Source organism: Carica papaya, chromosome 8, assembly GCF_054855325.1.
Source record: "Carica papaya isolate Zhongbai chromosome 8, ASM5485532v1, whole genome shotgun sequence".
Lineage (NCBI taxonomy): Eukaryota > Viridiplantae > Streptophyta > Magnoliopsida > Brassicales > Caricaceae > Carica > Carica papaya.
The window spans coordinates 28,635,933-28,651,291 of record NC_142316.1 but is presented as its reverse complement, the minus strand read 5'-3'; the positions used below and the strand labels follow the sequence as shown (position 1 = coordinate 28,651,291).

At 32.5% G+C, this 15,359-nt stretch overlaps 2 protein-coding genes across 2 annotated transcripts; one reads left to right on the top strand and one right to left on the bottom strand.

The window, feature by feature from the left end:
• Positions 1-509: 509 nt before the first annotated feature.
• LOC110813136 (uncharacterized) lies at positions 510-4,489 on the bottom strand. The gene is made up of 7 exons (XM_088210254.1): positions 4,258-4,489; positions 3,038-3,280; positions 2,502-2,584; positions 2,074-2,160; positions 1,765-1,913; positions 1,326-1,457; positions 510-956 (listed from the first exon to the last, which is right to left on the bottom strand). Exons 2-7 carry the CDS (start codon positions 3,216-3,218, stop codon positions 767-769), a joined length of 822 nt encoding a protein of 273 aa, XP_088066380.1. The 5' UTR covers positions 3,219-3,280; positions 4,258-4,489; the 3' UTR covers positions 510-766.
• Positions 4,490-9,159: 4,670 nt separating this feature from the next.
• LOC110813111 (ATP-citrate synthase alpha chain protein 1) lies at positions 9,160-13,751 on the top strand. Its single transcript, XM_088210252.1, has 13 exons — positions 9,160-9,302; positions 9,590-9,696; positions 10,094-10,270; positions 10,394-10,555; positions 11,233-11,313; positions 11,436-11,487; positions 11,586-11,700; positions 11,850-11,931; positions 12,566-12,661; positions 12,777-12,878; positions 13,086-13,202; positions 13,292-13,408; positions 13,496-13,751. The coding sequence occupies exons 2-13, from the start codon at positions 9,598-9,600 to the stop codon at positions 13,565-13,567; spliced, it is 1,272 nt and encodes a 423-aa protein (XP_088066378.1). The 5' UTR covers positions 9,160-9,302; positions 9,590-9,597; the 3' UTR covers positions 13,568-13,751.
• Positions 13,752-15,359: the final 1,608 nt, after the last annotated feature.

Genomic DNA, 15,359 nt, shown 5'->3' with positions numbered 1-15,359 from the left:
GAACACAAACAGAAAGGTAAGGAAATGGAGGGCCGACTATGGAGGAAAGTAAAGGAAACTCCTTTTAGTGACTGTGTAGGATAAAAAGGAAAGGGAGAGCCAGAGGCTAAGGTCCAGGGAGGAGAAAAAGAGGTGGACCATCTTTAAAATCTGAAAAAACCCTTTTCTCTTCTTCCTTTCCTCAAAACTTTTCTTTTCAAATGTCACTTCTAATTTTCATAATTTCATCCAAGTCTAATTTTTGTTTTATGTTATTCAAATTTTTGTAATTCCATCAGTATCCTACCACTAATAACATTCATCATTATATCTGTACTTAAATTTGTTTCTTCCATCGGTTCAGTTCGTTTAATAAGCTTAGGTCAATTTTTCGTTTCTAAAAAAATTTTAAACGAAACCTCACACACCCCTATTTGATAGTGTGAATAGATTATTCAACATATAAGCTCTTTTATGGAATCAGCTTGGGCCTTCAATCCCACTTGAGCTAAAACAATACCAAAAAAATATGTCTGAATCGAACAGAAAATGAATATTGTCAATAATCAGTTGATTAACATATTCAAATATCTCAACAACTGTGCAATTTTTCCATTGAACCGAAGTGGACTTCCCCACTATGTCTAATTCTCGTCCATTTTCTTTTTTTTCTTTTCCAAATCTTTTTTCATGTCCCTTGGTTATGAAACTTCCTATGGAGCTCTTCCAGTAATCAAAACCACATACTCAAGCCGGCTTCTGAAGTGAAAATATCATAGAAAGACACTCATGGCTTCACGTGCTCCCGAATAAACTGCTCAACATGAGATACATCACCCGTCAAACCAGAAGCTTCTGCAGTTGTCACTTTGTTATGGCACTGAGTGAAGGAAAATGCCTCCCCAGGAACCCCGAGAGTAAAGTCATTGGAGATGTCAGCTGCCAATAATGCACTTCTTGATGCCCGCAGTTTGTCACTGCAGCATAATGAAACCAAACAATTAAATACTCAAAAAATTATTATTTGAATAAAAACAAAAAGTTTGACAAAAATGTAGTTTGAAACTACTGTATTATTACGAAAAGCATTGTCAGAGAGTTAGAATAGGTGCACTGACAGCCAATTTTTCAATTCTGAACTCTCTCTCCTCAGCAGGTTACACAGACAAAACAGCACCAGGGCAGTCAATATTTCATAAGAGTTTATAAGAGAGGACAATACAGATGGGATAATCTACATAATTTAAAACTAGAAACTAACCTACCAAAGGTTATCATAAGACCAGGAGTAGTCAAATGACCAAACAAACTTGAGAAACAACAAACTATAGTTCTCAAAATCTTACATTTCTTTCTCCATTTGTTTCCGGATGAACTCCTTGGTATGCGCTGTAACTTTGTCTGTTTTGTTACAGCAGATGAGAATGGGGATCTTCCTTTTGACAACACTTGCACTGGTCAAAATATCATACAGATACCTAGAGCATGTAAACCATTAAAACTTAAAACCTTGAAGGCCATTGATCAATGTGTATCTATTTTGCATTTATTGTGAAGTAAATGTAAAATGTGTGGGCAGATGTATTTTGAAGCAAATGCATGCACGGTTCTTTATGAAGCAAATGCATGCATGATCCTTTAAAGCAAACAAATGTACTAGTATTTTAAAGCAAACAGTGCACTAGTATTTTGAAGTGAATGTGTGCAAAACACATGCATTATATATTTAGCTTGTAATGCAATGTGTGCCCTCCCACTTCAAAACTATAATTAGCTTGTCCTTACTCTGAAGCTGCACGGCAGTTTGGCAGGAATTCCAATGCATCAACCACAAAAACTATTGCAGCTGCCTGAGGCAAGAACTCATCTAACTTAGGTCGAAGGCGTGAATGCCCAGGAACGTCAACAAGATGAATAGGCTTAAGTTTCCCTTTCTGTCAAAGGCATATAAACAGAAGAAGAAACACATCATTCCTCATGAAGAAATCATACAGATAACTCATACTTGCTTCCCTAACTTTTAAGGAAAGCACAATATTCTTTCCAGAAATGCTTGAATAAATGAATTTCAGAATGTTAAGCTCAGAATTTTACCTTCGTACTTTCAGAGTGTAGCACAAAAGTGCCCTCATTGGGTTCCATCGATGTAACAGTTCCTTGATGTGACGAACCATCACGGAGCTGGCACAAACATAAAAAATCATGTCATAAAAAAACCTACTAACATCTATTCAGGCTTTAAAAAAACCATACCCTAAATCTGAGCTTTAAAAGTAATTATATCTAAAATATCACGCCAGTGACTGACAATAAAGCTGATATTTTCCAGAAGGTTGAAACACCTTGCAGCTAAGTTTATTCAACTCAGGGCATGTAATCCTATATTACCTGTAATCTAAAAGACTGAAATATCTTTCATAAAATTGGCATATCAAGACCCAAAACAAGTTTACATCAATAGCAACAAACATAATACTATGTAAGCTTTTCAACAAACAAACCCAATAAAGACAATTGCTTACTTGATAGAATAACACAGTTTTCCCGCTCCCACTAAGGCCAGTGAGGACAACAGTATTAGACTTTGTACGTCTCAGCAAGCGAACTGTTCCAAGACAAAGTGCCATTAAAAAAGATAAGCACATATGATCCTGAACTCCCATGTTTAACGAGGGAGTATACACTTGTATTTGGCCCCAAATGCAAAGTTTCTCTTAATGTATGACAACATATAAATTTATAAATATTCTTTATCAAAACTTCAGTAAAACCTACGTTAACAGTTGGCCATAAAGGAAGAATCACTGTAGCACTGGAAAATATTAATAGCTAAAAGTTTGTAGTCTCCTTATTATAATCTGAAATGCACTGTCACAATGTGCAAAGGTTATATCTCGAACTATAAATGGTTGAAACATCAATGTGAACCCTTGAATTTTTTAACAAAGGCATTTCCTCAGAGACATAATAATAATTCAATGCAACTCAATTCAACAAGAAACATGAATAAAAAAATGTTGTTTCTTTTCTTGCCCATATATTAATCATGGAGACTTACTGGATAAGAGCATAAGGGTTGTTAGTAGTAAAACAGCAATGGCAGCATAGAGCTGAGTTGGGGGTATTTGATGAATATACACAATTCCATGATGCAGCCATTCTTCTGCTTGAATCCTCCAATGCCGCAGCCATTCTTCTGCTTGAATCCTCCACTGCTGCAGACCCTCCAGCCCCTCCATTCACCTAATATTTTGTATCTTCAAATCCGAAGCTTTGCATGCAGTTGGGGAATCTGACGTCTCTAAAGTGTAGAAAAGAGGAGAGATAAACCAGAGGTCAGATTCAAAAATTACATGTGAGCAACAATAGTGCATGTAAAACAGATAGAACAGTTTCATCTACAAAAAGACAGAATAACTAAAAAAGAATCACCAGACGGTATAGAGACAGTGACAAAGAAGTTGGGAAATAATAAGGGAAATCAGCTAGGACTAAATGAGATAAAATAAAACCCACAGATAAGGATTGATAGGCTAGGTCGGGGCTTCCCTGACACCCAAACCAAACATCACTCCAACAATCTAGTGATACACTGTAAGCAGGACAGGTATTTGGGAGGAGATCCTCAATCAAAACAAGAAATGATATGAATAAAAAAATGTGTAATTCAAACTATTTTTATGCCCAGTTGACTCATTCTGTTCCAACAACAATTACTTGATTTAAGAAATAACACCCTGTTAACTTGAATTGAACACAAGATTAGAATATTATTTGCATTCCAACTTTTGTTTCATTTTTATTGTCTTCCTATGTCCATATTATGGGTTTGCCATCTTAAACCAAACATGGCCCTAACGTTCACCAACAATAATTTTACAAATCCAATAAACTAAAGATACAAATGACTTACTATCACTAATTCACTTAAAGTAGTCGCGAAGCCTCCATTTCAATGAATAAAAAAATTTAACTAGACATATCGAACCAAATTAACAGCATTAAAACTAATTTAACTATGATCTATAATAAAGGTTAAGTTCGGGTTAAGGATTTTTTTCTGGTCTAAATCTCACAAATGAGAAATCATCACTCCCGAGTTTCTTTTACGTTATTTCTCCATTTTTTACCACTTTGTAATAAACAAAGTTTATTTATATAGCGTGTAGTGCTGCCATTCCGAAATGTGGAAAACCAAATAAAAAAAAATGTAACACAAACAAAATTTGGAAACAATAGAACACAAAGAAGAAAATTTAAAGGAGGGAAAAGACATACAAAGTAACAACAAAAGAGAAAAAGGGAGGGGGACCCAGCTTGGAGGCGAGCGGTTGACGAGCCTAGCGTCTGCGACTCTCCTGTCGTCTTCCTGACGTCTGGTTTGTCGTCTGAATCGGCGTTTGCGTCAAGGGGGAGAACTGGAAAAGGGTGAGAAGGCGAGAGTGAGAGAGAGCGGAGGAGGACTAGGGCACGATCTGAAAATTTGAAGGAAAAGACTAAATGGGCTTTTCTCTTTTCCAAACGGCTTTAAGTTCATGAGCTTTTATTTATTTATTTACTTTTGTTTGGATTTACTTATTAATTTGTTATTTTGTGACAATAATATTTGAAATATTTATTATTAAAATTTAATTTTTGAACTAAGATTTATTGTAACCTAATCCTAAATTGTTTTCGGTTACAATTTACTTTCTAAACTTACAAAATTAATTTTAAATTTGATTTTTTACTGAAATCTCATATAAATATAATATTTTTATTTATGACTATAAAATACAAATTTTCTTTATTAAATTTAATTTATAGTCAAATTTTGAATATTACAAGTTGAAATAACTTCATAATTTCAAATATCAAATTGTAAGCAACAAAATTTTTGTCTTGATTGTAATATTACAAATAGAGGAGTAAAGTAAGAATTGGTCCACGATCTATCGTTTGAAATATTTAATTTATATATTAATTAGAATTTTACTATAAAAAAAATCATCTGTGATATTTACTTATACTGTAAAGTCCCAAAACTTTAGATAAAATAAATTTGAATTAAGGATGCAAAAGCGGATAATAACGTTAAGGTTTACATTCCTTACATATAAATTAAAATGCCTAATAGATTTACGAAAATATTTATTTTATAGAGGTTCATAAACAAAACGAAACAAATATATAAAAATAGTAAATAAATGTATAAAGAGGTTAAACTCCACTAGCTCTTAATAGGATATGGGGGTCACCTACTCATAGTCATCTTGCTGGTTAGGATATGGATCTTGATCTTCTTGATTTAAAATGGTTAATAGGGATGAGATACACTAGCTCAATAAAAATATCACACGACTCACCGATACGGAAGCTGAAGGTTGATAAAAAAACATAAAACGACTAATAGAGCTCTTAATTTAAGTAAGTTCATTTATCATAAGGAAAATTATTTATTGCATACTTATCGTTATGAGATTTTCAAAATCGACCTATAAAGATAATAACTCAAATAATATTATGATTTCTTATACAAGTGAGCGCGAACAACAACTTTTTCTTTTATCTATTTACTTACCTCTAAGAGTCCATAGGGATGTTCCCCTACGCATGAACCCAATATCTAAACTTATCAATTAACCGGCCGTCCTCATACTTCGTCCGGTACGAGCGCTAAAAATATCATCTCTCGATACTTCATCCAGTATGAGGGTGAATCGGACCGTCTCCATACCTTGTCCTCTATGAGTGCTAAAAATATCATTCCTTGATACCATATCCGCTAAAAATATCATCCATCGATACCATGTCTGGTATGAGGTAACGTTCACTGTAGGATTTTCTATGTACCTGATCCGTCCACCATCTTTTAAAATATCTAGTAAAACAACCATTTATTAATTTACATAATTAAGTAATTTTTTATTTGTATATTAATTTTACATGTCACAAATCAACCGTAAATCACACAAAATAAACGATATATACATCAAAGAAACAACACTGAGTCATTTAACTATTTCAATATAATATCATGTATTTAAGATTGTACAAGTAAATAATCAGTTAAATAGGATAAATAAATAACTAATCAGTTCTCGCTTCATTAGTGATCTGTAATTATTTCCAAAGTTTTTTAAATTTTACAAAATATTATATTATTGATTATTAACGTGGAATATAGTGAGAGATTCTTATCTGAATCGGTGTCCGAAATACCGTATTTTCTACCGCATCCGTCTCCTGATGATCCCCGAATTTCTTGAATTTTTCTGCGAAAATTAAACACGCTTCACGTACCTAAAAAAAATACTCTAAAAAATTCAAAATCGGTGTTAAAAATTCTTTAAGACCAATTTCGGGATTCTGACACGATACCGCCGCGCGGGCGGCGGTTTGCCTCGGCCTGACTGTTTTCAGTCGACTTTACATGTATCCCTACGAAAAATATATTAGGGAGCATCGGTTAGTCGGAAAAAATCAAGAAAATGAAACCTATCAGTGGTAGGGTTTTCGGGTGCGGTGGCTCCACCGGCTCTCTTTCGCGGTTGGGATTCCTCATTTAGTCAACCTACAGAAAATAGAACGGTGAACACAACAGTAAAAAAATCACACAAAATGGGAACTGAAAATGGGCTCATCGGAGGAGGTTGCGGATTTTGGGGCGCGGCGGTCTTGCTGGGCTTTGCTCGAGATTTTCGACTCATCCGCCATTCATTTTACTTCGATATGGTCACAGGGGTGCTTGGAATCGAATTTCGAGCAGATAAAAGAATTTTTACCTTTTTTGACAGTCGGAGATGATTCCGGTGCGGCGGTAATTGACGGTCGACTTTCTTCTCCGACATTTAGTCCTTCTTCTCTAGTGGGGGAGGGGGGGCGAATAGAGTTCGGATTCCGTGTGATGTGAAATATTTATACTCATCTCGAGTTAATGTAAGTCGTCCATCGCGATCGATCTCATTTGTCCGATCGCATCTAATGTAGAAATAGATCCAGATCGTACATGCGTGCGGGATCGATCCTGGGTCGTCCAATCGTGGGACATACGGATCGTCAACGTGGCCTCCCGCGTGGCGCCAACACCAGCGCGCCTGGCCACGCGATTCGTCGAGTCTGCTAACTGGGCAGTTCTACGTAGCTAAACTTTTTCTATTTGTACTTTGATCTTCTATTTTTAATTTGTTTTTCAAAAACATTCATCGAACTTAAATTTTTACCCATTCTTCTTAAAATTATTTTCAAATTCAGTCCATAATTTATTTTTTTAAAAAAATTCAATTAAATTAAAATAAAATAAATTTTTTTAATTATTTATATATATTTTGTAATCTATAAAATTATCTCGAGTCAATTTTCGGACCCAATTGTTACATCTACACTTCTTTTACCTTTTCAAACCAGCTATATTTATACATTTTTCAATTAGAAATTTAAATATATATTATCAAACACTGATTAATTTTTTAAACTTTTAGAACAAAATAAAAAACCAATATTTAATAACTAAATTAACCGTGAAAGAGTAAAATTATGTCAAACTATCACCCGCAGTTAATCAGGGCAGCATCCATACTGCTTGCTTCGTGAAAAAATTAATAATACATTTTCTTAATAATAATATTTTAATAAAATTAGTTATCCACGGAGTACACATCAAGGGAAAAATGTCAAATCCCAATTGATTGATGGGATATGCTTTGCTTCCTCCCAACGTTTCTTTTCACCATTAAATACTTAATCTTTGTTTTCCAAGACTAGCCCTTTTTTTTTTTTTTTTTTAAAAAAAAAAGTCATACACACATGTATATATATACTTCAATTTGCCAAGAAAATGTTATTTATATAATGTTGCTCAGTCATATGGCATTACAACCATTGGAAAGTAAAAGAGCAAGGTAGGGATGACCCATTAAACCCATTCAAAAGAGGTACAACAAACCCATCAAATTGTGTACCAAATTAACTTTCATCATTATTTATAATTAAAAATTATATGAGAATAGGAAAATTTCAAAGGGTGAACTACAAGTAGTAATGAGTAGGTTATATTTTAGCATTAAATTCATATAATGGTATCATAAATTTATGGTAGCATCATAGTTACTTTTAAAATAAATTAAAGTATTAATACCAAGGTTTGATTTCATTAAATTAAACAAAAAAAAAAAAGTTGGAAAATATGCGACTTTAATAAAGTACAGTATTGTTCAATCAAACACGAATAAATTAGTAAAATTTAAAAACTAAAAACATTATCATATAGAAATTAATATAAAAAGCTTGCATGTGTTGAAAGTGTGATATGATAGATGGACATATAGGGTTGGTGGTTCCTCGTGCCCGCATGCATCAGTTTCCGGTGAGAGGCCGCTAGGGTGGACGGGTACAAATCCCGTGGTGTTAACTCAACTAACTCAATTATCCCTTTATATATATATATATATATAATTATTTATATATATATATATATCGTAGATGTTTAATAGGCCGCTAGATATGACTAATAATAATTAATATCGTAGATGTTTGAAGGCTTCATTGTAAAAAAGCCTATTTTAATTTAGTCCATATCTTTGTAATTTTTTTAAATTATTCAAATATAACTTAGTTATATATTGTATCTTATAGTTGTATGTAAAGGTGCTTATAATATAGTTAAAACTAAAAAAAATTAAATTAAGTTCAATCAAATTAGTTGAACCTGACCAAATTAAATAAAGACTAGTTTTTATTTCTTCCACTCGATATATAAAATCAAAATATTAATTTATTTAGTTTGAGTCAGATATATTATTAAAAAAATAAAAAATATTAATTTATTATTTTTGAAATTAATTAACAAATCAATAATTAATATCTAAATAAAAATTTTCAAAAATCATAAATTAATTTAATATTTAAAGTTCAATCACAAATTAATAATTAATATTTATTAGCAGCTAGTTTGAAAAGGAAAATATAAAATTTCAAGGACATATACATATATATATATATATATATATATACTATCACTTACTCAGTCATAAGTGATAATATATTTTTAACTATACTTTTATTTTATTAAAAAAAAACATTTTATTTAAAATTAAAATAAAATATAAAAATATTTTTTAAAAATAAATATTAGAAATTTGGTTACGGCAATAAAATTAATTAAAATGTCAATGTCAGTAACCAAATAAAAAACAAATAAAAGTTCAAACACATATTTTACAATTAAAGCCTAATATTTGCCATTATAAATAGAGCAACCAACCACCAGAGGCGACTCAAGGCTTTTGTGGCTTCCTAACTACATTACCTGAATCTGCATTTTCTTTCAGCTTCTCTTCTCAAAGGTAATTTCATTTTCCATATTACTTTTCTTCTTAAATTTTCTCACGATTTTGTTAATTTCTTTTCTGAAAACAATGGAGAAAAATATGAGCATCTCTCCTGTTTGAACGTTTAACAGGTGAAATGAGTTTGAATGTGCATTGGCTTTTAGATCTCTTGTAATTGTTGAGATGTGTTATCTTCTTTTTGGACTTTTGTCGAATACATTGCGCCTATAGTTGGGCGATACGTATCAGCTGAGAGGAGTTTCGATTGGAAAGTTCTTTCAATTTTCTTCTTTTTCTTTTAGTTGGAGAAATGGCACGCAAGAAGATCAGAGAGTACGATTCGAAGAGATTGCTAAAAGAACACTTCAAGAGGCTTTCTGGGAAAGATTTGCCCATCAAATCTGCACAAGTGAGCCCATCTATTTTTCCGAAACTTTTTCATCTTTAAAGTTTTTCTGTATTTTGGTTCATTACTGGTAAATTGGTGTGTGTTCTTGGATACAAATTGATTTCACAAGGAGAACGCAGCATTGTTCTTGAGTCCTTGTTTCCTATGATGGCTATGCTATTAACTTTATATTCAGGTGTCTGTGTTGTCAGTTTGGCTATTCATTTTTAGCTTTTCTCAAAGGTTTGTAAGAAATCTGTAAGTACGATCTATAATTCATCAAAAAGTTCAAAAAGAAAAATTAATAATCGGTTGCCACAATCACGAACATGTATCTCTCTTCTACTCTCAATATGTCCCGTATTCCTGGTTATATTGAGTTCCAACTACTTTTTTCCTTTAATGTTTTTGGTTTAAGATTACGGAAGCAACTGACATCAACGAGCTAGTAGAGAAAGAACCTTGGCTTTCATCGGGAAAGCTCGTTGTCAAACCTGACATGTTGTTTGGAAAGCGTGGGAAGAGCGGCTTAGTTGCCTTGAATCTGGATTTGGCTCAAGTTGCCTCTTTTGTGAAAGAGCGCCTTGGCAAAGAGGTCAATGTCTTGCCCTGCATTATTCGCTTGACACTGAAATCTTTTATTTGTTGAAACGCTTTCTTTTTGTTCCTTGTCAAAAAATTCAGTGTTAGCCTTACATTTATCTTCTTCTTTTCACAGGTAGAGATGGGCGGGTGTAGGGGGCCCATAACAACATTTATTGTTGAACCCTTCATCCCACACAACGAAGAGTTTTACCTTAACATTGTCTCAGAGCGTCTAGGGTGCAGCATAAGCTTTTCAGAATGTGGAGGAATTGAAATTGAAGAAAACTGGGATAAGGTGCTTGTAATAAACCTTCCTTAAAAGTTAAAACTTCAAACTTATTTAGTGTGTTAACCAAAAGTTTCTTGAAATGATATATTATGTTTTTTTTTTTGGCACCAATAAAAATGTGTTGGTATGTGTGCAGATCTAAGTGTCTAACTTGATTCCGTTTTCGTAGTTTAAAAGATACGGAAACCCAGTCAATTAGAGCCAAAACTTGTATGCGGGTAGTTGGATTCATTTCTTAATAAAATAATAAAATGAATATCAGCTCATGGGAAGCTAAGACAATCTCATATTAATAACGTAATATAAAATTTCCATTGGAAAACAGCACTTTCATAGTTGTAGTGGAAATGAAAAAGAAGAAGTTTAATACTAATTATGAATAACTGACCAAGTGTTACTTGTACAAAAACTTTTCAAAATATTTCTAAGTTCTTCAACTTCTAACTTGATCTTCATCACCATATTCCTATTATCATATATATTGTTTTGGATCTTAAGTGTCTGACATGCACATCAAGACACAGATCCCATGCCAACAACAGTTTCATGTTGTATCCAACATACATATCATGGTAGAATTGAAGAGTTCAGGCAATATACTTAATGAGTTGTGTTTGCTTTCATCTCTCTTATTGTCTTAACTTATAGTATCACATTTTACATTGGAATTATTATTTGTCCAGGTCAAGACTATCTTTGTCCCGACAGGTGCTTCTTTCACATCAGAAACATGCGCTCCACTTGTTGCAACCCTTCCTTTGGAGGTAACTTTTGCATGATTAATGACTTCTAGAAATATAAATTCCATGTTTTTTTATCAGAGGAGTTTGTGTTTCACTTTCCGGGTTGCATTTGATTTTGAGTTAAAATATTCTTCTCAATACAGATCAAAGGGGAAATCGAGGAGTTCATAAAAGTGGTCTTTGCACTATCTCAAGGCATGTATGATCTTTTACAAATTCAATGAAAAATTTGTTTCTAGACAAGTTCAGCAGTTAGTAGAACTGGGCACTAAATATGAAAACTTATTTTACAGATCTAGACTTCACTTTCCTAGAGATGAATCCTTTCACATTAGTTGAGGGGAATCCTTATCCTCTAGATATGAGGGGCGAGCTGGATGACACTGCTGCTTTCAAAAACTTCAAGAAGTATGTTGTGGTTTATGCTTTTCTTCTTTTTCTTTATTCTCATATATAACAAGTAACTGAAACTAAATTGTTGATGAAATGCATGCATTTCACTTTGGCATCTCTGTTCCTGCCTTCAATATTCTCTAATTCGGCTTCATTCTTTGCAGGTGGGGAAATATTGAATTTCCAATGCCATTTGGAAGAGTAATGAGTGCGACAGAGAGCTTCATCCATGGGCTGGATGAGAAGGTATGAGTAGGATGGTAGATGCCTGGTCTGTTATATGAAATTCACTTTGACTCACAGAAACGTTGTTAAAGGAATAGTGTTTATCCTCAGTTCTTCTAAACCTCCAATTACTCAACCCCTCAAATTCAGGGTTGGGCTTAAGAGGAGTTCATAATTTTTTCGATCTTACTTTGTCAATATCTACTAATTACTCCTCTCCCTTTTCTATAATTTGCAACGTTTATCTTTTGAAAGGTAAGGAATCTTTTTATCATATGAGTAAACTCCTATATTTTATTAACCAGAGAAGGGTGGTTAGAAACCTCTTTTTATCTTCTACACTATAATTAGCTTTTAAGTAAGATTTTATTACAACCATTATTTTGCTCTGTTCACTTAAAAGCTTGTGGTTTATAAATCAAAATCCCAAACATAGGCAAAGCAATTTTCAGTTATAAGAGAATTTCCAATGTTTGTAAGAAAAAGGAATTTCTAGTTTTTCTTGAAAAACGAAATTACACATGTTTGGTTTAGTTTCATCGAAGACAGAAGGTTTGCTTGCATATTATTAACATGTTATTTAAGTGTTGCCTTTGTGTCCAGTATACAGTTGTCTGTATTAGGCTCATGTTAATGCAGTCTCTTTTGCTTGCAGACAAGTGCATCTTTGAAATTCACTATTTTGAATCCCAAGGGACGAATTTGGAGTATGGTAGCTGGAGGAGGTGCAAGCGTGATTTATGCAGATACTGTAGGGTTCTTTTTGCTTAGCCTTGGTACTTGTGCAGGATTAAACATCCTGTACTTCTTAGCTCCTTGTTTCACTCAAAGTGCTCTTTATTTACTGATAGTTGTTGCTGAATCAGGTTGGAGATCTTGGCTTTGCTTCTGAGCTTGGAAACTATGCAGAATACAGTGGAGCACCAAACGAGGAGGAGGTTTTGCAGTACGCCAGAGTTGTAATTGATGTAAGTTGGCCAATTTTGATCATGATTTTACTCTGTTTCAATAGAAGCAAACCTCAAAGTTCGTAAAGATTGTAAAAAAAGGAAAGGTTATAAGAAATTCTATCTAAATTCCCATAATGATGTCATTTTCAAATTCTCTCTTCATAACCTCATAATCCTTGTTTGATTTCTCCTTGGCTATACGGAAATCCCATAATTTTTCTACAGTGTGCCACTGCAGATCCTGATGGCAGAAAGAGAGCCCTTGTGATTGGAGGAGGAATTGCTAACTTCACAGATGTAGCTGCCACGTTTAATGGCATAATTAGAGCCTTGAAAGAGAAGGTTAGCCATCTAAATCTTAATTAAGCATGGATTTTGGTTCATCATACTGCGGCTTTTGGATGCTTAAATATGATTAATTACTCCATCAGGAATCAAAGCTGAAGGCAGCTAGGATGCATATATATGTTAGGAGAGGAGGACCAAATTACCAGAAAGGCCTTGCTAAAATGAGGGCACTTGGAGATGAAATAGGCATTCCTATTGAAGTAAATATACTTCTATTTTTAGGACTGAATTCCCACATAAATGATATCTTCTTTTGGTATTTATGATATGGATGTTTCCTCATGTAGGTTTATGGACCTGAAGCAACAATGACTGGTATATGCAAAGAGGCAATCCAGTGCATCACTGCAGCTGCATAAGCCTCAGATCAGTCTTTTTTCCTTTTAAAATTTTCAATGTACCAAATTTTCATGTTTAATGTTTTCAATATATGATTGTATTACTAGAAGCAACAATGATATATTTATGAATTTCAAAGAAAAACTATATAAAAGATGCTCTCATGTATTACTAAAAAGCTTATTGCCAATATTTTCTGTTAAACCATTTTTTATTTACATTATATTTGGAAAGGAACTAGATATTTTGTAAAATTAACTTGTGAATTTCACTAAAATGGTAAAAATATTCTCTAAGGCCAAAAGAACAAGGGGTCTCATGTAGGATTCTACATGGAATTGAGACAATGGATTTGAAATATGAATAAAATATAAATTACATTTTTTCATTCACATAAAATATTATATGAACTTAATCATATCAAATAATTGCTTTATGCAAGCGTTAAATTTATATGTAGATTTCATAGAATTTTTGCAGTTATTAGTTCGAAATATAGTATTATATTTGATAATGTATAAAGGTGTTATCTATTATTAGGAGGTGTTAGTCTCATATTGACCATATAAAAATGTGTAATGATTTATAGTTGTTGAGTAACTTTACTTATGTTGTATTTGGTTATAAAAACATATTTTATGTTTGTAATACCCTAATCTCGATATGAGGCACAATTGTTATTCACGTCATTTTCATATAATGGACCCAAAAATATATATATGCATATTATCATACAAACTAATATCTCATGCGATATATATAGTAATTATATATACAGAACATGAGGTCAAAATTTAAAATTTAACAAAACAAATGAAAATTTCTTGAATATACACAAAATATACATAAACAGGAACCCTTTTACAGGTTCTACTCATCTGATAACAATTGTCTTTTCTTTCTCCTCTAAAAAAGATCCGAGAGAAATTTAATGAGTTTCACCGATTCAATAAATATTTTCGTTCTTTCAACCCATATAAGATTTTATGCAAAAATACACGATATGAGATAAATGCAGTAGTAATGTTTCAATGCAAAATTCATTTATTATTTTCACAATTTTCACATGTTTCTGATCGATTTTTTGAATTTCACTCGAATATCATTCATAATTCTCGAAACATGATCACATACTCTCGAAAGAACACATGTACACTCGAAAAATATACATAAAGAGCAACTTTTTACACGTTTTACTCATCTGACAGTAGTTATACTTTTTCTTTCTCTTCTAAAAAATATCAGGGTAAAATTTAATGAGTTTTACTAACTCAATAAATATTTTCGTTCTTTCAATCCAAATAAAATTTTATGTAAAACACATAATATGAGACAAATGTAATAGTAATATTTCAATGCAAAATTCATTTATTATTTTCACCATTTTCACATGTTTCTGATTGAATTTCTAAATTTAACTTGAATATCATTTACAATTATCAAAATATAATCGCATACTCTCGAAAGAACATATGTACAATCGAAAAATATACATAAATAGGAACCTTTTTACATGTTCTACTCATCTGACAGCGGTTCTGCCTTTTCTTCCTCATCTGAAAAATATCAAGGTGAAATTTAATGAATTTCACCGACTCAATAAGTATTTCTGTTCTTTCAACTCAGATAAGATTTTATGCAAAACACACAATATGAGACAAATACAGTAGTAATGTTTCAATGCAAAATTTATTTATTATTTTCACTATTTCCACATATTTCTAATCAAATTTCTGAATTTCACTCAAATATCATTTACAATTCTAGAAACATAATCATACTATTGAAAGAACATATGTACACTCAAACAAT

Bases quoted from the DNA above. Each gene is read 5' to 3' on its own strand.
- LOC110813136 (XM_088210254.1), bottom strand. From the start codon at position 3,218: ATGGAGGGGCTGGAGGGTCTGCAGCAGTGGAGGATTCAAGCAGAAGAA. The intron at 1,458-1,764 runs GTAAGGACAAGC...TACATGCTCTAG, and splicing joins AACTGCCGTGCAGCTTCAGA to GTATCTGTATGATATTTTGA. The intron at 957-1,325 runs GTAAGATTTTGA...ATTATGCTGCAG, and splicing joins AAACAAATGGAGAAAGAAAT to TGACAAACTGCGGGCATCAA.
- LOC110813111 (XM_088210252.1), top strand. From the start codon at position 9,598: ATGGCACGCAAGAAGATCAGAGAGTACGATTCGAAGAGATTGCTAAAA. The intron at 10,271-10,393 runs GTCAATGTCTTG...TTCTTTTCACAG, and splicing joins AAGAGCGCCTTGGCAAAGAG to GTAGAGATGGGCGGGTGTAG. The intron at 12,662-12,776 runs GTAGGGTTCTTT...TTGCTGAATCAG, and splicing joins GCGTGATTTATGCAGATACT to GTTGGAGATCTTGGCTTTGC.